Source organism: Nomascus leucogenys, chromosome 13, assembly GCF_006542625.1.
Source record: "Nomascus leucogenys isolate Asia chromosome 13, Asia_NLE_v1, whole genome shotgun sequence".
Lineage (NCBI taxonomy): Eukaryota > Metazoa > Chordata > Mammalia > Primates > Hylobatidae > Nomascus > Nomascus leucogenys.
This window is the reverse complement of record NC_044393.1, coordinates 27,131,981-27,158,166: the sequence shown is the minus strand read 5'-3', so window position 1 is coordinate 27,158,166 and position 26,186 is coordinate 27,131,981. Positions and strand designations below refer to the sequence as shown.

The following is a 26,186-nucleotide window of genomic DNA, read 5'->3' as shown; positions in this document are numbered from 1 at the left end:
TCACTGAATGGATGATGTTCCATGAATCACTTCACCTTCCCCCCTTTTATTGGACACTTAAATTTTTTCCTGGATGACTATTGCAGTTCTGAAAGAGGCAGCATGAGGTCTGGTCGAGAAGAATGGAGAAAGCAAATTGCTAGTGGCAGTGGCAGTGCCTATAGTCCCAGCTATTTGAGAGGCTGAGGCAAGACAATGGCTTGAGCCCTGGAGTTCTGGGCGAGAGTGTGCTATGCTGATTTGGTGTCTGCACTAAGTTTAGCTTCAGCATGGTGACCTCCCCTGGAGCAGGGACCACTAGGTTGCCCAAGGAGGAGTGAACTGGCCCAGGTCATAAATAGCAGATCAAAACTCCCATGCTGGACCAGGTGCAGTGGCTCATGCCTGTAATCCCAGCACTTTGGGAGCCCAAGGCAGGTGGATCACTTGAGGTCAGGAGTTCAAGACCCGCCTGACCAACATGGCGAAACCCTGTCTCTACTAAAAAAATGCAAATTAGCTGGGCATGGTGGCACAGGCCTGTAGTCCCAGCTATTTGGGAGGCTGAGGCAGGAGAATCGCTTGAACCCAGGAGGCAGTGGTTGCTGTGAGTCAAGATCAAGCTGCTGCACTCCAGCCTGGGTGACAGAAGGAGACTCTGTCCAAAAAAAAAAAAATTTGGCCGGGCGCGGTGGCTCACGCTTGTAATCCCAGCACTTTGGGAGGCCGAGGCGGGCGGATCACGAGGTCAGGAGATCGAGACCACAGTGAAACCCCGTCTCTACTAAAAAATACAAAAAATTAGCTGGGCGTGGTGGCGGGCGCCTGTAGTCCCAGCTACTCGGAGAGGCTGAGGCAGGAGAATGGCGTGAACCTGGGAGGCGGAGCTTGTAGTGAGCCGAGATTGCGCCACTGCACTCCAGCCTGGGCGACAGAGCGAGACTCCGTCTCAAAAAAAAAAAAAAAAAAAAAAAAAATTTAAAATAGGCTGAGTGCAGTGGCTCATACCTGTAACATCAATACTGGAGACTGAGGTGGGAGGCTCACTTGAGACCAGGAGTTCAAGACCAGCCTTGGCAATATAGTGAGACTCCACCTCTACAAAAATAAATAAATAAATAAAATAAATTAGCAGAGCATGATGGTGCATGCCTGTAGTGCTAGCTACTCAGGAGGCTGAGGCAGGAGGATTGAGCCCAGGAGATCAGCTGCACTGAGCTATGATCATGTTACTGTACTCCAGGCTGAGTAACAGAGCAAGACCCTGTCTCAAATATAAAGTAAGATTAATAAATAAATAAATAAATAAAATAAAGATATAAAGATATAAAAAGAAGGTAAACTTCAAGGCAGAGTCCAGACATCTGTCAGGCCCTCTGGTATCTGGAATTCCATCATAGAAGTTTTTTGTTGCTGTTTTTCTTTTTGTTTTTTTGAGACAGAGTCTTGCTCTGTTGCCCAGGCTTGTGTGCAGTGGCACAATCTCAGCTCACTGCAACCTTTGCCTCCTGGGTTCAAGCAAGTATCCTGCCTCAACCTCCCAAGTAGCTGGGACTACAGGCGTGTACCACTACAACCGGCTAAATTTTTTTGTATTTTTAGTAGAGATGGAGTTTCGCCATGTTGGCCAGGTTGGTCTTGAACTCCTGACCTCAAGCAATCCACCTGCCTCAGCCTCCCAACGTATTAGGATTATAGGCATGAGCCACTGCGCCTAGCCTTTTTTTTTTGAGTCAAAGAGTCTTGCTGTGTTGCTCAGGCTGGAGTACAGTGGTGCAATCTCTGCTCACTGCAACCCCCACCTCCTGGGTTCAGGCAATTCTCCTGCCTCAGCCTCCCAAGGAGCTGGGACTACAGGTGCCCACCACCACACTCAGCTAAAATTTTTTTTTTTGTATTTTTAGTAGAAATGGGGTTTTGCCTTGTTGGCCAGGCTGGTCTTGAACTCCTGACCTCAGGTGATCTGCCCACGTCAGCCTCTCAAAGTGCTGGATTTACAGGCATAAGCCACCGTGCCCAGCCTCCATCACGGAAGCTTTCTAGCAGCCGGTTATGTGGCGGTTGATGTTCTTGCCAGATCACACATTGAGTTTTCCTGACAGTGAGGACAAAGAATGGGACAGCAAGGCAAACTCCATTGGCTTCTCAAAGTGCTCAGTGGTTCAGGTGTTGAGCTTGGAGGAGGGGTGGCAAGAAGTGCTAGGCATGTGATCCCCAAGCCATTTACAGCTTAAACACACACTGCAACAGCCATGTTTGAGGTGGCAACAGGGCCCTTCGCTTACTTGTTTTCCCCATAATACACATCCTTTTGGCATCCCACACTTCCCGGAGGGAACATTGCCCCAGGACACCCGGCCACGAGCAGGGCATCTGGGGACCCAGGTCCTCTCCACCAAGCCCAGCAGAACAGGGTCTCTTTTCAGCTGTGAGAAGATGGCACAAGCCACCTGTGAAACGGTGGGCTCACCCACCTAACAGGCCGGTGACCTGGGCACATTCCCCAGGGGATTACCACCCCAGGGTCAGGCTATTGAAGCCCCTTCTAGCTTTGAAGTTCTGTAAGTCAACAACAGAGCAGTCATCGAGATCTTACTGTGAGCTGGGGACAGAGAAGTAGCCCCCTCTTCAATGGAGCGTCTCCTGCATGCCAAACATGGCTTCCTGTGTGTGACCTCACCTAATGTCACCACAGTCCAGTGAGAAACGTCCTCATCTCATCTGAGGGGAAATCAGCAGGGGCCGAGCCTGTTGGCCCCGGAGCACAGGGTGACTGACGGAGAACCCCACAACCTCACCCTTTCCTGTAGTGTTTGTAGATGACAAATTTTATTTTCTTTTATTTTTGAGACAGGGTCTCACTCTGTTGCCCAGGCTGGAGTGCAGTGATGTGATTTTGGCTCATTGCAGCCTCGACTTTCCCAGGCTCAGGTGATCTTCCCGTCTCAGCCTCCCGAGTAGCTGGGACTACAGGCATGTGCCACCACACCTGGCTAATTTTTTAAATTTTTTTTTTTTTTTTTTTTTTTTTTTGAGATGGAGTCTTGCTCTGTCGCCCAGGCTGGAGTGCAGTGGCGCAATCTCAGCTCACTGCAAGCTCCGCCTCCCGGGTTCACGCCATTCTCCTGCCTCAGCCTCTACAAGTAGCTGGGACTACAGGCGCCCGCCACCACGCCCGGCTAATTTTTTGTATTTTTAGTAGAGACGGGGTTTCACTGTGGTCTCGATCTGCTGACCTCGTGATCCGCCCGCCTGGGCATCCCAAAGTGCTGGGATTACAAGCGTGAGCCACCGCGCCCGGCCAAATTTTTTAAATTTTTTGTAGAGATGGAGTTGCGCCATGTTGTCCAGGCTGTTCTCAAACCCCTGGGCTCAAGCGATCCTCCCACCTGGGACTCCCCAAATCCTAGGATTACGGGTGTGAGCCACCGTGCCCAGCCACATTGCAGATCTTAATCTCAAGGGAATGGTCTTCAGTGGTGGGCATCAAGCACCAGGACCTGGCATCTGGCAGCTGTGGTGAGAGGCTTCAGGAGAGCCAAGGTGCCTGGTATCCCCACCTCTTTGGGCTGTTGGGGGCAGAGCTGGGGGCCAGAGGGATGATAAGGTCTTGTTTGTGTGTGTTTGTGGGATTTGACTTTCTGATGTATCATAATCACTGCCAGGCCTTCCCAGCTGGAACCAGAGCGGGCACAGAGCCAGGGCTTGCCGCCCTCTGGGCAGATATAAGAGCTAGGGAGGAGAGCCTGGAGCCGGAGCTGGGGCAGAGGGGCCAGCCACCTACCCCGGGACCAGGGATCGGAGCTAAAGCTGCCGCAGACAGACCACCAGGTGGGCAGGGTCAGTGCCGGGTGTGGCCCCCTCCCTGGGGATCAGGGAGATACGATAAAGGCAGGGTGAGTACATCCTTCCACAGCTCCCCTATTTCCCTTCTCCCTCTGAGCTCCTCACCTTGCAACTGACCAAGGGACTGCCTGTACCAGAGGCACCCAGGTGGAGGCTGAGGGGCCACTTGTCAGGGATTCGAGCCCTAGACTCTCGAAGAGTCAGTGTGGGGGGATTGTAATAAGTATTGCCACTCACCCAGCACCCACAAACAACATAAAGTACTGTTATCTCACCAAACTGAGGTCAGGAGGTCGGATGCCTGGCTTAGCACCCTAGCTCTCTAGGCTTTATCTCCATTTACTCTTACAACAGCCCTGATGTAGATGTAGATACTAATATTTACAGGTGAGGTGACTGAAGCACAGAGATGTAAAGTAATTTCCCCAAGGCCACACAGCAAAGTGGCAAAACCAGGATTTGAACTCCCTGACTCCAGAACTTGTCCTCTTAACCGTCGTCCTACACTCATGTGACTGTGATGAGTTCCTTCCCTTTTCTAAAAGGCAGTTTCCTTATCTCTAGTCCGAGGGTCATAAGGTTTGATGACCAGAAAGATATTACCTTGAGCTTCCCTAAAAGTGCTTGGACATGGGTCAACTTTAAGCACCTGGGGAACCTTGTTGGAAACACTTATCAAGAACTATGTGTATGGCCTTTGATCCAGCATTCAACTTTTGAAATTTATCATAAAGGATACAATCAGATTTATGAACAACGTTCATTGCAGTTTTGCTAATAATTAGAGAAAATTAGAAGTAAACAAAATGTCCAACAGTAGGGGGAATAAATTATGAATGTCCTGTGATGAAATAATATGCAGCCACTCAAGGAATCATGCACTCCAAGAGCATAGGGTATCTTGGAGAATTCTCGATTGTTGTTAGTAGAAAAAGTACTTTATGAAACTGTGTGTAGGCTGGGCGTGGTGGCTCACGCTTGTAATCCCAGCACTTTGGGAGGCTGAGGCGGGCGGATCATGAGGTCAGCAGATCGAGACCATGGTGAAACCCCGTCTCTACTAAAAATACAAAAAATTAGCCGGGCGTGGTGGCGGGCGCCTGTAGTCCCAGCTACTTGGAGAGGCTGAGGCAGGAGAATGGCGTGAACCCGGGAGGCGGAGATTGCAGTGAGCCGAGATTGCGCCACTGCACTCCAGCCTGGGCGACAGAGCGAGACTCCGTCTCAAAAAAAAAAAAAACAAAAAAACAAAAAACGGTGTGGTCGGCTGGGCGTGGTGGCTCACGCCTGTAATCCCAGCACTTTGGGAGGCTGAGGAGTGCAGATCACCTGAGGTCAGGGGTTCAAGACCAGCCTGACCAACACGGAGAAACCTCATCTCTACTAAAAATACAAAAATTAGCTGGGTGTGTTGGCACGTGCCTCTAATCCCAGCTATTTGGGAGGCTGAGACAGGAGAATCGCTTGAACCCAGGAGGCAGAGGTTGCAGTGAGCCGAGATCACACCACAGCACTCCAGCCTGGGTGACAGAGCAAGATTCTGTCTCAAAAACAAAAACAAAAACAAAACAAAAAAACTGTGTGGTCAATATGGTATGAACACATAGCGTCAGCCCTTTGCAAATGTGTACACATGTGTCTACGTGAAATAAATATAAAAGACTGGAAAATACACCCTTGGGGGTTGAGAGTTTATTTGTGAGAGATAGAATTGTGAATATTTTAATATTCTTATTCTTTTCCGGTTTCTCAAATTTTCTACAACATCTAAATATCACTTTTTAATTAGAAAAAAAAAGCTTTGGCCGGGCGCGGTGGCTCACGCCTGTAAGCCCAGCACTTTGGGAGGCCGAGGCGGGGGAATCACCTGAGGTCAGTTCAAAACCAGCCTGACCAACATGGAGAAACCCCATCTCTACCAAAAATACAAAATTAGCCAGGCGAAGGCTGAGGCAAAAGAATCACTGGAACCCGGGAGGCGGAGGTTGCGGTGAGCCCAGATCACGCCACTGCACCCCAGCCTGGGCAATAAGAGTGAAACTCCATCTCAAAAAACAAAACAAAACAAAACAAAACACCTTTTAAAATCTATTCTTTTTTTTTTTACTGGACATTATCAAAAGTTTATTTATGTTTCAATTTAGAAATTCATCTGTTCCACGGTGAAACCCCGTCTCTACTAAAAATACAAAAAATTAGCCAGGCGTGGTGGCAGGCTCCTGTAGTCCCAGTTACTTGGGAGGCTGAGGCAGGAGAATGGCATGAACTCGGGAGACGGAGCTTGCAGTGAGCCGAGATCACGCCACTGCAGTCCAGCCTGGGCGACAGAGCGAGACTCTGTCTCAAAAAAAAAAAAAAAAAAAAAGAAAGTCAAAGTCATCTGTTCCCCCACCCCCATCTGAAACTAGATATGGAAAAAGAAACAAAGACTTAATAAAGAAACTTTCTGTTAAATGACAAGCAAAGCAATGATGAAAGCCTAAAATACATCTATGTTTAGGATGCAAAGTAAAAATAGCTTTTTTTTTTTTTTTTTGAGACAGGGCCTCACTCTCTTGCCCAGGCTGGAGTGCAGTGGCGCGATCTCGGCTCACTGCAGCCTCCTCCTCTCAGGCTCAGGTGATCCTCCCACCTCAGTCTTCTGAGTAGCTGGGATTAAGGCACACGACACCACACCCAGCTAATTTTTATATTTTTTGTAGAGACAGGGTTTCACCACGTTGCCTAGGCTGGTCTCAAATTCCTGGACTCAAGTGATACGCCTCCCTCAGCCTCCCAAAGTGCTGGGCTTACCGACATGAGCCACTGCACTGGGCCAGATTGTTCTTTCGGTCTAGGCATGCCCCCTTCTAGCTTCTGTTCTAACATGCTCATCGGCTTGGAGAGGGAAGTGAATGGCAGACTATCAGTCCCGTGAAGGCTTCTGAGATTATCTGGTTCAACATGTTACATGTTATGTGTGGTGAAACTGAGGCTCAGGAGTGCAAATGGGCTTATCCAAGGTCATACAGGAAACTAGAGGCCCCAGACCTCCAGCCTGGGCCTTAGGCATCTGGCCAATGGCCCACAGTCCCCAGGCCAGGCTGCCAGAAGGGCAAGAAGGTGGAAAGTAATTGCAACCAGAATTTATGGTGTATGGTTAACACATGTTCGATACTAACTGCAATGAGGTCTTGAATGCCGAGTTGCCCAGCAGCAGCTCGGCCTGGGAGTGACAGGTGAGAGGGAGCAAAGGGCAGCTGGAGTGGGCATGGAGCTGGCTGGGTGTGCCCCAGGCCTCTCCCTCTCATCTCTAGGCCTCAACTATCAGCGCTTCCTTCCTGGGCAGGGCTGAGGATTCACTCACTGCCCACGGCCGGCCGGGCAGGGACAGGAGAATGAGAGGCCTCCGCTGGCGTTACACTCGGCTGGTAAGGGTTCCAACTCCGGCTGTGGTGCAGGTTGGGAGGTGGAAGGAGGTGAGGTCTCTGGCAGGGTGGGGCCTGGGCTAGGGTTGGATGTGGGCAGTGACTTGTTCCCCTCTCAAGTCCCTCCCTGGCAGGCCTGCGCTTTGGAGCAAGGACTGACTCAGGAACATGGGGTCTTAACCCCCCTGCTCCAAGGTCCTCAAGGGGGACAGACCGATGTCTCTGTCCCTTCCTCCCTGGAGTGGGTGCTGGTTGGAGCTCTGTTCAGAGCCACACACAGCTAGACCCTGCCTCAGGCCTGAGCCTGGAGAACAGAGTGAGGCAGGAGAGGGGGTCCTGTCCATCTCTCAGCCCCTGAGAGGTCTCTTATTCCTGGGAAAAGCCTGCAAGGTCATTGTGTGGAGGCACACACACACACACACACACACACGCAAACACACACACATATATACACACTCACACATGCAAACACACACACTCACACTCAAATGCACTCACACTCACACATACACACTCAAATGCACTCACACACTCACACATACAGACACACACACATTCAAACACATACACACACAAACACACTCTGGTACAGAGTGGAAGCTCGAATGAATGAATGAATAAGTGAATAATGATGCCCTGATGGATGTATACATTTACACCATCCCAACTCACACAAACACAGATATATAAACACACAGATATATAAACATACAAATTTACACTCAATACCTCCACACATTGATGTGCCTACACAACTCTATTCCAAGCCAACACACAATTCACACAGACAAACACATTTTACATGAACCTACATATATGATCCCACATATGACTGCATGCATCATTTCACGGGCTTCACGGGAAAACTTTGGGCTTCATTTTCTTCCTTTGGAAAATGCTGATAAGAAGAAATACACAGAAGGCCGGGCGCAGTGGCTCATGCCTGTAATCCCAGCACTTTGGTAGGCCGAGCCAGGTGGATCATCTGAGGTCAGGAGTTTGAGACCAGCCTGGCCAACATGAGGAAACCCTCTCTCTACTAAAAATACAAAAATTAGCCAGGCATGGTGGTGGGTACCTGTCATCCCAGCTATTTGGGAGGCTGAGACAAGAGAATTGTTTGAACCTGGGAGCCAGAGGTCGCAGTGAGCTGAGATTGCACCACTGAACTCCAGCCTGGGTGACAGAGCAAGACCCTGTCTCTAAAAAAAAAAAAAAAAAGGAGAAGAAGAAGAAACACACAGAGATCACAGACAGTGCACACTGAACACAGGCCTGGGCAAGGATGGGTTTTTTGTTGTTCTCATTATTTAATGTACAAACACACACAATTGAAGCTCCCAGGGCTGGGCCACCACCTGCCTTCTCCTCTGCTCCCAAGCTTAGAACTTGATCCCTGCCACCCACCCAGGATCCATGGCAAACAGGCCGACAAATCGCATGGCCCACGGCCCCATCTGAGCCTTGCGGGGTGCTGGCGGGGGTCGGGGGACTGTGCTCCAGCCCTCAGCCGGCAGGGGCCAGGGAGGAAGCAGGCTGGCGGCAGGGGCAGCGTCCTGTCTGTCGTGGAAACCCCCAACTACCCTGGGCTGGGCTGGGGGTTACAGGCACACGGGCAGGGAGTGATGAGGGGGCCCAAGGAGGCTCCTGGGCTCAGGAGATGGTGGAAGCTGGGACCTCCTGTCCCTGGACCCACCAGGCCACTTTGTGTTTTTGCAGCCCAGCCAGGTGGAGGACACCCTGTCTGGGGAGGAGGGTAATGAAGAGGAAGAGGAGGAGGAGGCAGCTCCAGACCCAGCTGCTGCTCCTGAGGACCCCATGGTGCCCCAGCTGACGGAAGCCAGCCAAGTTTTGAGTGCCTCAGAGATTAGGCAGGTCTGGACATTGCCCATGGCACAAGAATTTCAGCCCTAAACCTAAGAGTCTCACCCTCCTGCCCTATACCAGCCACGCCCAGGGGCACCTAGAATCACTTTTGCTCTGTTCTCATCATGCATTACCTCCGGCAAATTGCTTCTTCTCTCGGGGCTTTGCTTTCCCTTCTTGTAAAATCATCCAGTGTTGCTAGCACCTCCCTCTACGCTGGGCCAGGAGGTTAAGGAGGTAAAGAAAGAGGCTAGGATGGGCACGGTGGCTCACACCTGTAATCCCAGCACTTTGGGAGGCCAAGGCAGGGGGATCGCTTGAGGCCAGGAGTTGGAGACGAGCCTGGCCAACATGGCAAAACCCCGTCTCTACTAAAAATACAAAAATTAGCCGGGCATGGTGGTGTGCACCTGTAGTCCCAGCTACTCAGGAGGCTGAGGCATGAGATTTGCTTGAACCCAGGAGGGAGAGGTTGCAGTAAGCTGAGATTGTGTCACTCTGCTCCAGCCTGGGTGACAGAGGGAGACTCTGTCTCAAAAGAAAAAAAGGAAGAAGACTAATTCCTACCTAGAACCAGCCCTTGGGAACTGAGGCCAAAGCTGGAGAGGGGTGGGTGGATGAGACGAGGATCAGGAGGAGGGTTCAGCATCTTTCCTATTCTCTAGCCTCTGGGGGCCAGGGTGACCAAGCAGAAAGAGTCCTCAGAGTCCTGACCTGGGTTCGAATCCTGTCTCTACCATTCACTACCCATGTGAGCTTTGGGCTAGTTGTTCCACCCTCCCTGGGCCTCGGTTTCCTCATCTATAACTTGGGAATAACAACCCCTATCTCCGAGGGCTATTACTGATGGCATGAAAGTCCCTAGAAACAGCAAACTGCTCTATCGCCTGTAAAGCACTGTGCTGGATGCATGCTAGGTGTCCAAGCCCACCCCCAGGATATGGCAGGAGGGCACGAGGAGAACTCCTCCATTCACCTCCAGCCCTGTCCCCAGCTCAGCTTTCACTTCCCACCAAGAGTCACCGGCCATCCCTGGAGTCTGGTCTTCTGCACGTCGAGGGATGGTTTCAGCCTGCAGAGCCTGTACCGGCGGATGGAGGGCTGCAGCGGGCCAGTGCTGCTGGCGCTCAGGGACCAGGACGGGCAGGTGAGCTGGGCAGGGGCACCACCCAAGGCTCTGGGAGCACCCCACCAGGTACCCATGGGCCCTGTCCCAGGGCAGCTCAGGTATGAGCAGGCAGAGTGACAGACTAAGTCACCTATAATGGACACTGATGATGGCAATGAGACCTGCCCACTCAGAGCCATTCCCCCATTTATGCATTCAACACATCTACACGGGGCACCTTCTGTGTGCCAGGTGAGAGGTGGGATAGAGCAGAATCAACCCAGAAGCGGTCCCAGCTCTCTTGGAGCTAATGGTCTAAAAGGGGAAGGGTCAGATATTAAGCAAATAATCATTTGACTGTAAAACTGCATCTTCATCCTCAGAAGCAGAAGAAACTATGGGGGCTGCTGGGCACGGTGGCTCACACCTGTAATCCTAGCACTTCGGGAGGCTGAGGCAGGAGGCTTGGGTCCAGGAGTTCAAGACCAGCCTGGACAACATAGCCAGAACCCGTCTCTAAAAAAAACCGAAACCAAAAACAAACAACAACCACAAAAAAATTAGCCAGGTGTGGTGGTATATGCCTATAGTCCCAGCAACTGGGGCCGGGGGCGTTGCAGGGTAGTTGAGGCAGGAGGATCACTTGAGCCTGCAAGGTTGAGGCTGCAGTGAGCCATGATCACACCACTGCACTCCAGCTTGGGTGACAGAGTGAAACCCTGTCTGGAAAAAAAAAAAAAAAAAAAAAAGAGATGTACACTGGCATTAAACTGATGTCAGAAGGAACATACCAAAATACTGAGAGTGGTTATCTTGGGGAAGAAGGAGTGGGATTAAGAGATGGCTTTACTTTTTTTCTTTTGCTTGTCTATTACTTCTACTTTTTTCTGTGATTACTTGTATAGAATATATATATACATATATATACTTTTTTTTTTTTTGAGACGGAGTCTCGCTCTGTCACCCAGACTGGAGTGTAGTGGTGCAATCTTGGCTCACTGCAATCTCCACCTCCCGGGTTCAAGCGATTCTCCTAACTCAACCTCCCAAGTAGCTGGAATTACAAGCACTCGCCACCACGCCCGGCTAATTTTTGTACGTTTAGTAGACACAGGATTTCACTATGTTGGCCAGGCTGGTTTTGAACTCCTGACCTCAGGTGATCAGCCTGTCCCAGCCTCCCCAAAGTGCTGGGATTACAGGCACGAGCCATCGCGCTCGGCCTAGAATAAGTATATTTAAGAAAAAGGAGGGCCCTGACGGCCCAGAGGAGGAAGCCAGCAGGAGCTCTTCCTCGGGGAGCGTTAAGGGAAAGGATGCATAAGGATTTCTGCTCTTGGGTGTGGAGCCCCCATGCCCCAGCTCTGCCCCAGCTTCCCAGGTGCCCTCTAGGATGAGCCTGTATTACTAAACCTGAAGAATGAGGGTTGCCAGAGGACCCCTAGCTCCCTTCCAGATGCAGACTACAACTTCCACTTTCCAGATATTTGGAGCCTTCTCCTCCTCGGCTTTCCGACTCAGCAAAGGCTTCTATGGTACTGGCGAGACATTCCTCTTCTCCTTCTCCCCACAGCTGAAGGTGATATTCCCAACCTTCCATGGGGGGAGTGGGGCATGTGGAGAGACAAAACTCCCGGGGTCCCAGTGGCCCCCAGCTCCATCCTCCACGATGGGCTGCCTGGTGTGCCACCATCTTCCCACAGGGGAATGAGCAGAGCAGTGGTGGGCAGCTCATCCCCCTTCACCTGCCTGTCCTGCATTTAAAACGTACTTGGTGGTTCTCTGGCAACAGCTGACTGGCTGAGAGGAGGGAGGACCACGCTTGCCAGGCACAGGCTGGGAAGACAAGATGGTCCAAAGTAGACCTGAGGGCGTGGTGGCAGGATGATGAAGGAGGACACAGCCAGTGGCTTCTGAGAAAGTATGGGGGCCAGGCACCCTGGCTCATGCCTGTAATCCTACTTTGGGAGGCCAACGAAGGTGGATTGCTTGAGTCCAGGATTTCAAGACCTGCCTGGGCAACATAGTGAGACCCCCATCTCTACGAAAAATACGAAAATTAGCCAGACATGGTAGAGTACACCTGTAGTCCCAGCTACTTGAGAGGCTGATGCGGGAGGATAGTTTAAGCCCAGGAGGTTGAGGCTGTGGTGAGCCGTGATCGCACCACTACATTCCAGCCTGGGCAACAGAGCAAGATCCTGTCTCCAAAAAAAAAAAAAAAAAAAAGAAATATGGGGTGAGGTCATTTCTGGAGGAAGGTGAAGGATCGGGTATCACAGTGATCACAGGTGTGGGAAGGGAGGGAAGCCTGCTGGAGAACGCCGGAGCAGCAGAAGCGCCGCTGGGCCATGTGAGTGGCGGCTTGGGTTGTGAGGTTAGGGCGCTGCCACTTCAGCGCCTGCTTCTTCAGCAGCATCGGCTGCTCGGCGCAGGCCTGCAGAGGGGACAGCAGAGAGTGGACTGCAGAGAGCGGGCAGCCAGGGTTGGGGGTTTTGCCAAACTGGCTTAACAGCAGCAGAGAGGGAAAGGAAGTTGAAGGGAGTGAAAATACAACATGGACCACAGAACCTAGACCGGACCAGGAGGGGAGGGGAGAGAAGCGGGGGGCACTGGGGGACACCAAGGCAATGGTGGACTCGGCATGAGAGGTCTCCTTGACATCAAAGGCTTGGAGCAGTGACAGCAGTTGGACAATGTGTTGGAAGACAGGATACAGTGGACAGAGAGAGGGACATTTGAAATAGGCTGTGGAGGAGACACCTGCCATCCCTGGTGAGGACGAATTCTCAGATGTGACCATGGAAGACAGTGGCGGAAACTCATTCTAGGGCAGGGCCTGGACGAGTCCACGTGGATAGTGAAGTTTACCAGAGAGCTGTGAAGGGTGGTGGGTGGTGAGTCACAGCTCAGGTTTCTAATTAATGATGAGTGGGAGAGTGACAGGCACAAGATGACTGGTATAGTCAGGTGACTCGAGCTGCCCAAGAGCTGGGTGAGAATAATAGTCCCAAACGCCTTCCATCCAAAGGTTTCCTGCCTCTGGGTTATTCACTAAAGCTATTGAGCAGTACCTGCTTGGCACAGAGCATACTATTTTTACTACTAGTAAAAATGGCCAGGCCAAGTGCTGTGGTTCATGCCTATAATCCCAGCACTTAGGGAGGCAGAGGCAGGAGGATCGCTTGAGCCCAGGAGTTCAAGACCAGCCTGGGCAACAGAGCAAGATGCCATTTTCCACAAAAAGGAGAAAACAAAAACAAAAAATGGCCAGGTGCAGTGGCTGGCTCACACCTGTAATCCCAGCATTTTGCGGGACTGAGGTGGGAGGATTGCTTGAGCTCAGGAGTTCAAGACCAGCCTGGGCAAGAGAGTAAGATGCTGTCTCTTAAAAAAAAAAATTTTTTTTAAACTGTTCAGTGGATGAAGTCGTTCCAGATATTTGGCTATTAAGAGATAGCTCCAATGCACAGACTAAGATTCCTTCAGACACATCCAGTCGCACAGTCATCTGGTCTCATGACAGGGAGTTCACAAGGAGCTATGGACTGCTTTGCTAAAGCCAAAATATACCATATCTATTGTGTTGCTGCCATCAGCTGGAGGGGCTCCATCGAGCTTCCCAGGATCCAGGAAAGGGTGAGGGAGGCATGGTGAGCCAGTGCTGGTACTACTCATCACCACTTGCCTTCCTGAACTTAAGTCTTAGAATTCTAAAGGTCTAGAATTTTCCTTCCATTGCACTGACAGCTCCTAGCAGAATCTTTTGCTGGTTCCTCCTCATCTCCCCAGCCTTTCAACATCAGAGCTCAGGTGCTGGTTCTCATCTCTTCTCTAGCGACCCTCATTTCCTCTGTGGTCTCGTCCATTCCCACAGCTCTCCATGCTGCCTGTATGCTGAGGGCCTCTTCCCTGGACTCCAAACTCACATATATCCAACAACTGTCCATCATCTCTCCTTGCATCTCAAACATGGCATTTCTTTTTTTTTTTTTTTCCCCTGAGACAGAGTCTCACTCTGTCACCCAGGCTGGAGTGCAGTGGCGCCATCTTGGCTCACCGCAACCTCCACCTCCTGGGCTCAATTGATCCTCCTGCCTCAGCCTCCCAAGTAGCTGAGACTACAGGCGCATGCCACCATGCCTGGCTGATTTTTGTTTTTTTTGTAGAGATGGGGTTTCACCATGTTGCCAAGGCTGGTTTTGAACTCCTGAGTTCAAGTGATCTGCCTGCCTCCACCTCCCAAAGTGCTGGTATTACAGGCATGAGCCTGTAACTACCGATCAGTTGAGGTCAGGAGTTTGAGACCCGTCTGGCTAACATGGTGAAACCCCGTCTCTACTAAAAATACAAAAATTAGCCAGGCACGGTGGTATGCGCCAGTAATCCCAGCTACTCGGGAGGCTAAGGCATGAGAATCTCTTGAACCGGGGAGGCAGAGGTTGCAGTGAGTTGAGATCGTGCCACTGCACTCCAGCCAGGGTGACAGAGTGAGACTCTGTCTTAAACAAACAAACAAACAAAAGGTGGGGGGAGGGGAAGCTAGAACTCACAGCATGTCACTCCTTGGCTTCCTCTTTCACTTGGAGAAGAGCCAAAGTGTGTCCAATGATCTACAAGTCCCTATACCTTCTGGCCTCTCTCTCTGAATGGCGTTTCTTGCTACTTTTCCTTTCTTTCGCTCTGCTCCAACCACACTGGCCTCCGAGCTGGTCCTCAAACATGCAAGCCTGCTCCTGCCTCAGGGCCTTTGCACATGCTGTTCTGCCTAGAATGTCCCTCCACTGGATCTCTGCATGGTTCAATTCCCACCTCCTTCTATGTTCTGATGTCACCATCTCAGTGAAGCCTTCCCTGACTACCTGATTTAAAATGGCAACACCCAGCCAAGCGTGGTGGCTCATACCTGTAATCCCAGCACTCTTGGGACTCCCAAGGCGGGAGAATCACTTGAGGCCAGGAGTTCAAGATTAGCCCTCACAACATAGTGACACCTCATCTCTACAAAAAAACAAAAAAATAGCTGGGTGTGGTGGCACACACCTGTAGTCCCAGCTACTCCTGAGGCTGGGGCAGGAGGATCGCTTGAGCCCAGGAATTTGAGGCTGCAATGAGCTGTCATTGGTCATGCCACTGCATTCTGACCTGGACGACAGAGCAAGACCCTGTCTCTAAAAAAAAAAAAAAAAAAAAAAATTAAATAAATAAAATGACAACACCCAGCCCTAGGAAGCCCTTAGTGTCCTTCTCTCCCTAGCGTTTGCCATCATCTAACACAGAAATTCTTCTTATTTTTTTCTTTTTGAGACAGAGTTTTGCTCTTGTTGCCCAGGCTGGAGTGCAGTGGGGCAATCTCAGCTCACTGCAACCTCTGCCTCCCAGGTTCAACCCATTCTCCTGCCTCAGCCTCCCGGCCTGCCACCACGCCCAGCTAATTTTTGTATTTTTAGTAGAGACGGGATTTCACCATGTTGGCGAGGCTGGTCTCAAACTCCTGACCTCAGGTGATCCATCTGCCTTGGCCTCCCAAAATGTTGGGATTACAGGCATGAGCCACCGTGCCCAGCCAGAGAACTTCTTTTACTTCGTTATCTGCCTTCTCCCACTAGAAGGTCAATCCGTTGAGGCAGAGGTTTTTGTCTATTGTATTCAGCAGTCTACCCAGGGCCTGAAAATAGTGTCTGGTGCATAAGTGCTTTAAAAAAAAAATTGTTGAATGAAATGAGTAACTTTTTCAGGGGAGCCTGTCTTTCCAGTCTATTGTTATGGAATCTCATCTTCTAAAAAATTGGTTAATTCTTGGCTATCTTTGGCCTTCTGGCACTTGTATTCCTCATGAATTCGGTAGTTCCTTGATTGCTATTCCAAACAGCACCATGAACTTGGTCTTAATTCCTTCCACAGCAATGTTTATCTTACTCCTTCAGGTCGAAGGTCATGTCCTTCAAGAAAGTAGAGGAGGACTTGAATGATTCTGTCCTCTTGTGGTCACTTGCTAATATGATCTCATCCCTCCTGGGCATAGGACGTATCTTTTATTAGTCTGTTTTCTGGCTAAAAACCCTTTGGTTGCTCACAGCATTTTGGGCCACTGATTAAGGCAGTAACATCCTATCCTTTTGCAGCCCTTTAAAACTATTTTGACTCTTGAATAATTTTTGCATTCAACCAATATATATGTGCCAGGAATACAGCCAGGAACAAGACAGGCCACATGGAACTTAACGTCTTTAATATAAATAAATAAAGAGGAATAAAACAGGGTCTGGGAGGAAGGGCTACTTCAGAAAGGGTGGTCCAGGAAATTTCTGAGATGACATTTGGGCTGAAGGATGAGGTGGGCCCTCTGAGGATCTGGGGGAAGAGCATTCTGGGCGGAGGGATTCTAGGTCAGGGATGGGCTTTGGGTGTTCCAGGGATGGGCTTTGGGTGTTCCAGGGATGGAAAGACTGGTGTAGCTAATGTGTAGCCAATAAGGGGGAGAAGGGGCCAGAGAGAAAATCAGGGGTTAGAGCTGGCTGCACTTTTAAGTTTTGACAGTTTTTTTGTTGTTTTTTAGAGTTGGGGTCTTGCTCTGTTATCCATGCTAGAGTGCAGTGGTGCAATCATAGCTCACCGCAGCCTCCACTTCTGGGCTCAAGTGATCCTTCCACCCTAGCCTCCCTAGTAGCTGGGACTATAGGTGCACACCACTATGACCAGCTAGGTTTAAAAAATTTATTTTAGGGCCGGGCGCAGTGGCTCACGCCTGTAATCCCAGCTCTTTGGGAGGCCAAGGCAGACGGATCACGGGGTCAGTAGATTGAGACCAGCCTGGGCAACATGGTGAAACCTGTTTCTACTAAAATACAAAAAGTTACCTGGGCGTGGTGGTGCATGCCTGTAGTCCCAGCTACTCGGGAGGCTGAGGCAGGGGAATCGTTTGAACTCAGGAGGTGGAGGTTGCAGTGAGCCAAGATTGCGCCACTGCACTCCAGCCTGGCAAAAGAGCAAGACTCTGTCTCAAAAGAGAGAGAAAAAAAAATTTTTTTAGAGATAGGGGAGGGTCTTACTATGTTGCCTTGGTTGGTCTAGAACTCCTTACCTCAAGGAAACTCCTGGCCTCAAGTGATCCTCCCGCCTCAGCCTACTGAGTAGCTGGTGCACACCATCACACCTGGCTAGTTAAAAAATCGCTGGGATTACAGGCATGAGCTACCGCGCCAGTCCCAGGCTGCACTTCTGGCCATTGTTAAGGAGTTGAATTTTATCCCCATTGCAATGGGAAGCCATTGGAGGACTTAGGCAGAGGAGAGATAACATCTGATTTGGATGTAGAACAGATTACGCAGATTGCAGTGTGGGTACGGCTGTAGGTACAGACAGTGGATGCAGAGGGACCAGCTGGGAGGCTGTGATCCAGGCAGAGGACGGGATAGAAATGACGGCAGGCCCGCTGTGTCTAGAGCTGCGAGGCTTGTTGATGAGCTGGATGTGAGGCAGCACTGAAGCGCAGGCGGGCTGGTGTTGTCCCAGTGAGAGGCGACGATGAGTTAGAATGGCAGTATCAGTTCCCACTCCTGGCCTGGACTGCTCCCCTCCTACCTCCAGCTTTGGAAGCAGGAAGCCTCAGGGGTTGGTGTCCTATTCTAGAACAAAGAGGCTTCTAGGCTGTAGGAATTCAAACTAGAGGGCATGCGGTGGTGACTCCAAGGAAACTGAGAAGAGAAACCCCAAGATCCCTGAGCCCGGAGTCCCACCTGCGGCTGGGTTGGGGCCTGGATGCTGTTCCCGCCAAAACACTGCCACCCAGTGGTTAGGGGTCAAACTGCGAGGCGGGACTCGCTCGCTTAGTAACCCTATATATTACCCAGGTCTTTAAGTGGACTGGAAGCAACTCTTTCTTTGTGAAGGGAGACTTGGATTCACTGATGATGGGCAGTGGCAGGTGAGTGTCTCAGTCTTACCGAGTCTTGGGGTGGTCTGTGTTCTGGTCCCTTTCCCTCTGCTGAACTGCTGGGCTAGGCTGCCCTTGATGCAATGGGGAGGCTAGTGGGGAACTCTCAGGCTGTTCCCTTCATTGCTCAGCCTCCCAGCCAACCCCCTCAACCTCACGCTAAGCCAGTATTAAGAAGAAAGGATGCATGAGTGCCCCCACCGAAGTGTTACAGCTGGTGACAGTTTAGTCTGAATGTATGCAACTTTGGGAATAGAATTCCACATGGTTGGATGAGGCTAGTGTCAAGAGATGAGTGTGCCTCGTTTTTCCATCAGCCCAGGAATTGCAGGGGACATAACTCATTGCAGGAACCTCCCTTGGTGAGGACGGGGTGGAGAGAGGTAGGAAAAAAAGGTTGATCTCATCCTGGTGTGACCTTCACATTCAGGGGGCATGCGTCTTATCCTGGGGGTGGGGATGAGAGCATTGCTTGATTAGTACCAGGCAAATTCTTTGCTCTCCCAACTGCCTGAAAAGCCTCCACTGAGGGGCAGCTTGGCACAGAACACATCAGCCATTGCTGATCTGCAGAAATTCACTTCCTGGCTCCAGCCGAGGTTTTCTGTCAAATAAGGGGATTAGAATGGACACTCTGAAGCATTTGGGCTCTCAGAGTTTGCACCCTGAGATGTACTAGCTTTGGTTAAAGAATTGCCATTTTGTTTTTTTTGAGACAGAGTCTCGCCCTGTCGCCCAGGCTGGAGTGCAGTGGTGTGATCTCAGCTCACCACACCCCCCACCTCCTGGGTTCAAGTGATTCTCCTGCCTCAGCGTCTTGAGTAGCTGGGAATACAGGTGCCCGCCACCATGTCCGGCTAATTTTTGTATTAAGAATTGCCATCTTGGGCCGAGTGTGGTGGCTCATGCCTGTAATCCCAGCACTTTGGGAGGCCGAGGTGGGCGGATCATGAGGTCAGGAGATCGAGACCGTCCTGGCCAACATGGTGAAACTCCATCTCTACTAAAAATACAAAAAATTAGCCAGGCGTGGTGGTGGGCACCCGTAGTCCCAGCTACTCGGGAGGCTGAGGCAGGAGAATGGCGTGAACCCAGGAGGTGGAGCTTGCAGTGAGCCGAGATCACGCCATTGCACTCCAGCCTGGGCGACAGAGCGAGACTCCTATAAAAAAAAAAAAAAATTGCCATCTTGACCAGGCGCAGTGGCTCACACCTGTAATCCCAGCACTTTGGGAGGCCGAGATGGGCAGATCACTTGAGGTCAGGAGTTCGAGAGCAGTCTGGCCAATGTGGTGAAACCCCGTCTCTACTAAAAAATACAAAAATTAGCTGGGCGTCGGGGCAGGCGTCTATAGTCCCAGCTACTCGGGAGGCTGAGGTGGGAGAATTGCTTCAACCCGGAAGGCAGAGGTTGCAGTGAGCCAAGATCGTGCCATTGCACTCCAGCCTGGGCGACAGAGCGAGACTCCGTCTCAGAAAAAAAAAAAAAAAAAAAAGAATTGCCATCTCAAAAATGCTCCAAATGTTCTAAAACTGGGCTGTGATGACAGTTGCACCACTGTACATACTTATTAAAATGCTGAACTGTTCAAAAAATACTCTTGGCCGGGCATGGTGGCTCACGTCTGTAATCCCAGCACTTTGGGAGGCCAAGGCAGGCAGATCGCTTGAGGTCAGGAGTTCGAGACCAGCCTGGCCAACATAGCAAAACCCCATCTCTACTAAACATACAATAATTAGCCAGGCATAGTGGTGGGCGGCCTGTCATACCAACCACTCGGGAGGCTGAGGTAGGAAAATTGCTTGAACCCAGGAGGTGGAGGTTGTGGTGAGCCAAGGTCGTGCCACTGCCCTCCAGCTTGGGTGACAAAGCAAGACTCCATCTCAATAAATAAATAAATAAATAAAGCTCTTAACCCCATGGGGAACAATGTGCTGAGTCCCCAATAATTCAGTATAAATTGCTTTAAGGGGCGATAAGACAGGTGAAACTGGGCTGCCGTCCTGGCACGGCCAAGAACTGATGCTGGTGGCAGAGCCTGGGGGTTTCAGCATGCAGGAGTGAGCCACACCAAGACTGTCCTCTTCTCTCTAGTGGGCGGTTTGGGCTGTGGTTGGATGGAGACTTGTTTCGCGGGGGAAGCTCCCCTTGCCCGACCTTCAACAACGAGGTGCTGGCCCGGCAGGAGCAGTTCTGCATCCAGGAGCTGGAAGCCTGGCTTCTCAGCTGACAGCCCTGCGGCAACAGGTACTCAGCCCTGCTCATGATGCCACCCAGGCCTTCCTGACACACGGCAGCCTGTGCTGTTCGAAACACAGATGGTGAAGGGCCCTAGAGTTGGCCGAGGCTGCTGGCCAGCCTCCTTGTGGCCTGGAGACCCAAGATACAGGTGGGAGCAGGCACTGCTCTTTTGCAGAGGTGACTTTGAAGGATTAAAAGATGCTTACACCTTACTCAAGCAGCACAGAGACCCTAAGCTAACAGGGTCTTAGAAAACTCAGAAAAATCCACATCCCTTCCCCGCTCGTGCCTGCCTCCTGGCAAAGGGAAGATTTTTCACTATGCTGTTCCTCGCCAGCTACTGAACGAGGAAAACCAACCTCATGAACATTATCATTTTAGAGGTTCTACAACTAATTCATGTTTTTGTAGAAAAACCAGAAGATGTTAAAAAAATTAAAATTGCCTAAAATTCAACCCCCCTGCCCAACTCTTAACATTTTCATGTATATCCTTCCAGACAATGCTCCATGAATATATGTGTGTGTGTGTGTATACTTACAAAAACAGGATTCTACTCTGTATGTGTGGAAATGATTTTAACTTACAGAATATTGTCAAACCTTAGAAACCTGGGCTTGAGCACTGGAACTAATAAAGACTGTAGCAGCGTCGTTCCTCCTCTGGCCTGCTGCAGAACTTTGAGGACTTTTTGTCTGCCACCAGTGCCAGTTGCTTGTGAGTCTGTTATTTAATTTCACGATGAAGGTATGAAAGGAGCAAATGAGTAATATGCATATTTGGACAAAGAGGTCGAAACCTTTGTGGAACACAACTTTCAAGATGGAGATATATATTCACGAAGCTTTATTGCAGCTGTTTCCCTTGCCCAGTTGAAGTGGCCAGTCATTTTAACTTGCAGTTCTATTTACATTCCCAAGGTAACCATGTTCAGTAACTCTCTAGAGGCTAAGCTGTTAAAATTTCCATTTTTATACAAATAGCAAGATGTTTCTTTTTTTTTTTTGTTTGAGACAGAGTTTAGCTCTTGACCCCCAGGCTGGAGTGCAGTGGCCTGATCTTGGCTCACTGCAACCTCTGCCTCCGGGTTCAAGTGATTCTCCTGCCTCAGCCTCCCGAGTAGCTGGGATTACAAGCACACACCACCACACCCAGCTAATTTCACCCGGCTAATTTTTGTATTTTTAGTAGAGACTGGGTTTCGCCATGCTAGCCAGGCTGGTCTCAACTCTTTATCTCAAGTGATCTGCCCACCTTGGCCTCCCAAAGTGCTGGGATTACAGGCATGACCACCTGGCCTAGCCAAGAAAAATGTAACCTTGTAAATAGCACAGAGTTCTCATAATGAAAACAGTTGCAAAGAACATAAAGTACAGCTGCGTTACATGTAACAAAAGATGCAAACAAAATAGATTCAAGTTGTTTTGCAGACAGCACAATGATACAATATTAGGACTACAGAATCTCAGAGTAAACCACAACAATTTAAAGGTAAGATACACAGAAATAAAATCATTTCAACAGAAAAATATGACATTCCTGACCTTAGGTCTGGGCACATGATGTCTGACCCCTATAGAGGCACCTTGGCTAAAATGGGAATGACCTAGTGCCATGGCTGACCTCACTTGTGCATTGCTGAGCCCATATGTGAACAAATCCCCTTGACATAGCACCATGGTAGGCATGAGAGGAGAAGGGTTTTAACTATTCTCTTATGAATTGTAACCAACCCTTATTATCTACTGATGGATGGACGGGGTGGTGGGGTGATCATACAGGATGGCAGACATTCCAAGTACTCTTCACCCCGGTGTGGACGGAACAGAATCTGGCTACACAGTGGCCAGTGACAGACTGCTGGGAAATCTGCTGGCCTGTGGTCTGAGTTCCCCTACTCGCTCAGGCTGCCCCTCACTCCCAGTGTGCCAGGGAGGCTTAGTCCGGGGAGCATCAGAGCGGGAGACATTCGGGGCTCATGGCTCCCATCCCCACTGGCCTGTATCTTCAGCACCCTCTGGCCACCACCAGCTTTGGCTCTAACTGCAGACTGTTCTTAGTGAATTGCTATAGAACTGGGAATGAGGTGTGCCCTGGGCACAGGGGCCCTGTCCCACCAAGGTGGTGCCCACTCCACTGCTGGGAAAGCGAAGTTACCTAGGGGAGCCTGGAACCCACTGGGTGGTCACTAATTTCAGCACAGGCAGTGCAGTGTTTGTGCTTTTTTTTTGGAGATGGAGTCTCACTCTATCACCCAGGCTGGAGTGCAGTGGTGTGATCTAGGCTCACTGCAACCTCCGCCTCCCGGGTTCAAGCAATTCTCCTGCCTCAGCCTCCCAAGTAGCTGGGATTACAGGTGCAGGCCGCCATGCCTGGCTAGTGTTTGCTCTTAAATACACAAAATGCACTGAACCGGCTAAAACAAAGTCCCAGGTCTGAGGAGCTCTGAGGACGGTGCCTGTGACGGCCTCTGGCCAGCTCTCCAGGATACTGAGAGCGCAGGTCAGGGGAGACCTTCTCCAGGCTGGGCAGTGGGAAGGCCGTCTGGACCAGGGGAGTGAGTATTCAGGAGTCAAAGGCACTGCCCAGGTCTGGAGCTGCTACTGAGCCAGGGCACAGCCTAGTTTGGGGGATTCCTCTGTCACTGAGGTAGGATTTCCCAAGAAGAGGCGGCTTTATGCTCCACTCACAAGGAGGCCAGAGCTCTCAGATCTTCCCCCAAACCTAATCAGGCCTCTCACCAGTGTGTTGGAGGCCACTCCTGGCCATCATCTCCCACTCTTTACCCCGACCTGGCACCTCGTAGGGGGCTAGAAGGGTGAGGGGAGGTGTCTTTCACCTATGCTTAGGTCACTCTTAGAGGACTATCCTCAAACTTGAGGTGACAGGGAACTCTTCACGGGGGCAGGATTTGATGTTTTGTTTTTTAGCCATGTTTGTCTATGACAATGTCAACTTCTAATTCAAATTTGTACCCTTGACTAATTTCTACATTAAAAACAAAAAACAATCATCCGTCATAAAAGTTCAGAGTAAGCTGGGTGTGGTGGTGGCAAGTGCCTTTAGTCCCAGCTACTTGGGAGGCTGAGGCAGGAGAGTCGCTTGAGCCCAGGAAAGTTTGAGTCCAACCTGGGCAACAGAGCAAAACCTTGTCTCTTAAAAAAGAAAAAAAATAGAACTCAGGGTAGATAAAAGAGTTGTTATTCTAAGAAAATAGACTACTGAAGGAGAAAGGTTTTAATAATATTAAAAATAGGCAAGGTAATGCTTTTCATAGTATAGTAAGATTTGCCTAATACCATCTTATTTCTTTGATTAAAAGTTACTTAGCTTTAGCATGCGTGTACATTCAAAATACAAAATTAAAGCAAGAGTTGTCATTAATTTGCAGAATTCTATGATTGAAGCCCTTAAATGAATTGTGCAAGGGAGGGAGTTTGTAAACAACTAACTAGAGACATTCACATTGGGTCATCTTTAAAAAGCTGGACTCTGCTTTTGGATGCTTCTCGGAGGCGAGTTGGGTTTTGGCCTGAAGCCCCGTAGTTCCATTCCTTTTTTTGAGGTGTTATGAGTGGGGCTATAACATCGCCATCCTATTAGGAAGAGAGAGAAAAACAGGGAACAGAGAAAAGCCAGTTTCCATCATCTTATTTCTGAGTGAAAGTCTCAAGTGCGCACATCCTCGTCTTGCATACAGATTGCTTCTAGGTGTCCTCACTCCAGGGAAACTCCAAATTACATATGCCCTGTGCTTGGGACAAATTAGAAACACTACAGTCTTATGTAGGAAGAGCCTTCATGAAAACAGCCACTGGCCTCTGCAGAGATGACCGGAAGCACCATACCACTGTCCACCTCTGTGGCCTCCTTCACACACCTTCACAGAGCACAAACCCTGTCCTGTTTTCCCAGGAGAAAGACAGGATGCACTGAACCCCTAGGTTCTCTCTTGCCTGGTCCCCTCTGCAATAAATGGCCCAGGTCTACAAGATGGCAAAGAAGGGGAGGAAGGACAGTATGTACCTACAGAATTTAAATTTTTCTCTGCATCAAAGCTCTAACGTTGGTCCCATCAGCATAGGCTCCAGCCAAAGGAGCTCCTCCACCCAAAATGAGGAGAGATCCAAAGGGAGGTGATACAATGACCTGAAACCATAGAGGTAAGAAGCAAGGCCTCCTAATACTTGACTCTATGCTAAACTGTTCTGAACTTGTGGGTAGATCCTTTTGGGTTACAAGATGATGCACTACCAGGAATACAATGCTGGTGGGAGGATTCGTGCTCCTCATCTGCCTATTTGCTCTCAGATCCATTCTTCACTCTTCCTCTCCCTACTCTGTCTTACAGGAGCTACTCTGGTAAATTACATTTTTCAGCTCCCATGCTTGTTGGTTTCCAGTTAGGTTTGGTCAGTGGGAGGCTCTGGTGGGAGACTGGAGGTGAGAAGAGGGCAGAGAAGTCAGGTTTTTTCTCTCCCTACCTCCTCTGGCACGAGCGGCAGTGGCAGTGACTCTTCTGTGGTTCTAGCTTCTGCAGGTGGCCCCAGCTCCTGGACTGCCACCTGCTCCCTTGGTCTCTCCTATCCTAGAGGTGGTAGCAGCTTCCTGCTGTTGAATCACTGTCCTCTGTGCTCATTTAGCTCTGCCAAAACTTTTGTATCTCATCCCCCATGTTAAATTTTTTCTGTTGAAGTACACTGGATCTGAGTTGATAGAACCATTAAAAATAGTTTTTTAAAAACTTATTTTTTTTTGAGATGGAATTTTGCTCTGTCACCCATGCTGGAGTGCAGTGGCACAATTTCAGCTCACTGCAACCTCCACCTCCAGGGTTCAAGCGATTCTCCCGCCTCAGCCTCCCAAGTAGCTGGGATTTATAGGTGTGCATCACCATGGCTAATTTTTGTATTTTTAGTAGAGATGGGGTTTCACTATGTTGGCCAGGATGGCCTCGAACTCCTGACCTCAGTAAAGGCAATCATTTAGGCCAGGGATGGTGGTTCATGCCTGTAATCCCAACACTTTGGGAGACCAAAGCAGGTGGATCACTTGAGGTCGGGAGTTCAAGAGCAGCCTGGGCAACATGGTGAGACCCTGTCTCTACTAAAAATACAAAAATTAGCTGGGCACGGTGGCACGTGCCTGTAGTCCCAGCTACTCAGGAGGCTGAGGCAGGAGAATCACTTCAACCTGGGAGGTGGAGGTTGCAGTGAGCTGAAATCGTGCCACTGCACTCCAGCCTGGGCAACAGAGCGAGACTGTCTCAAAAAAAAAAAAAAAAAAAAAAAAAAAAGAAGTCATTCTATTGCCATGATACTTGTACTTAAAGGCCTATCTCAAAATCAACAATATTTATTTGTCTTTAAACTCATCTCTATTTCTACCCAGCTTTCTTTCTTTCTTTCTTTTTTTGAGACAGCATCTTGCTCTATCAACCAGGCTGGAGTGTAGTGGTGTGATCATAGCTCATTGCAGCCTCAGACTCCTAGGCTCAAGCAATCCTCCCACCTCAGCCTCCCAAAGTGCTAGGATTATAGATGTGAGCCACCATGCCTAGCATATAGCCAACTTTTTTATTTCTACTCATTCTACTTTCAAGTCTAGTGAATTTTATAAATGTAAACAAATATGTCACTTTCCTGCTTAAAACTCTTCAGTGTCAATGCTCCCTACTGCTCTTGGATGGCAGGACTGTGATAAAGCCCCAGACACCTCCACACTCTATGCTCCTTCCTGAAATGCATCATGTTCTTTGTCATCTTCTGACCTAACCCTGTGGGGTCTATGCCTCAACCCCTC

General features: G+C 49.8%; 2 protein-coding genes across 4 annotated transcripts in view; one reads left to right on the top strand and one right to left on the bottom strand.

Annotated features, from left to right (window-relative positions):
- The first annotated feature begins 7,154 nt into the window (after positions 1-7,154).
- TLDC2 (TBC/LysM-associated domain containing 2) lies at positions 7,155-25,122 on the top strand. 2 transcript variants are annotated; one of them, XM_003253542.3, is made up of 7 exons: positions 7,166-7,235; positions 8,952-9,107; positions 10,093-10,245; positions 11,690-11,785; positions 18,060-18,133; positions 20,238-20,390; positions 23,776-25,122. In XM_003253542.3, exons 1-6 carry the CDS (start codon positions 7,203-7,205, stop codon positions 20,371-20,373), a joined length of 648 nt encoding a protein of 215 aa, XP_003253590.1. In that variant the 5' UTR covers positions 7,166-7,202; the 3' UTR covers positions 20,374-20,390; positions 23,776-25,122. The 2 variants fall into 2 exon arrangements, with proteins under 2 accessions (XP_012367434.1, XP_003253590.1); XM_012511980.2 differs by lacking the exon at positions 11,690-11,785 and having other exon boundaries at positions 7,155-7,235.
- Positions 21,766-26,186, bottom strand: part of SAMHD1 (SAM and HD domain containing deoxynucleoside triphosphate triphosphohydrolase 1) — a 61,428-nt gene continuing 57,007 nt past the window's right edge. Inside the window, exon 17 of one of the 2 annotated variants that reach the window (XM_030825200.1) lies at positions 21,766-23,980. In XM_030825200.1, the coding sequence (XP_030681060.1) occupies positions 23,846-23,980 (135 nt within the window). In that variant the 3' untranslated portion in view covers positions 21,766-23,845. 2 annotated transcript variants of the gene reach the window in all.

Coding starts and splice junctions, on each gene's coding strand:
- TLDC2 (XM_003253542.3), top strand. CDS start 7,203: ATGAGAGGCCTCCGCTGGCGTTACACTCGGCTG. Junction 9,108..10,092: donor GTGCCTCAGAGATTAGGCAG/GTCTGGACATTG, acceptor CCCTGTCCCCAG/CTCAGCTTTCACTTCCCACC. Junction 10,246..11,689: donor TCAGGGACCAGGACGGGCAG/GTGAGCTGGGCA, acceptor TCCACTTTCCAG/ATATTTGGAGCCTTCTCCTC.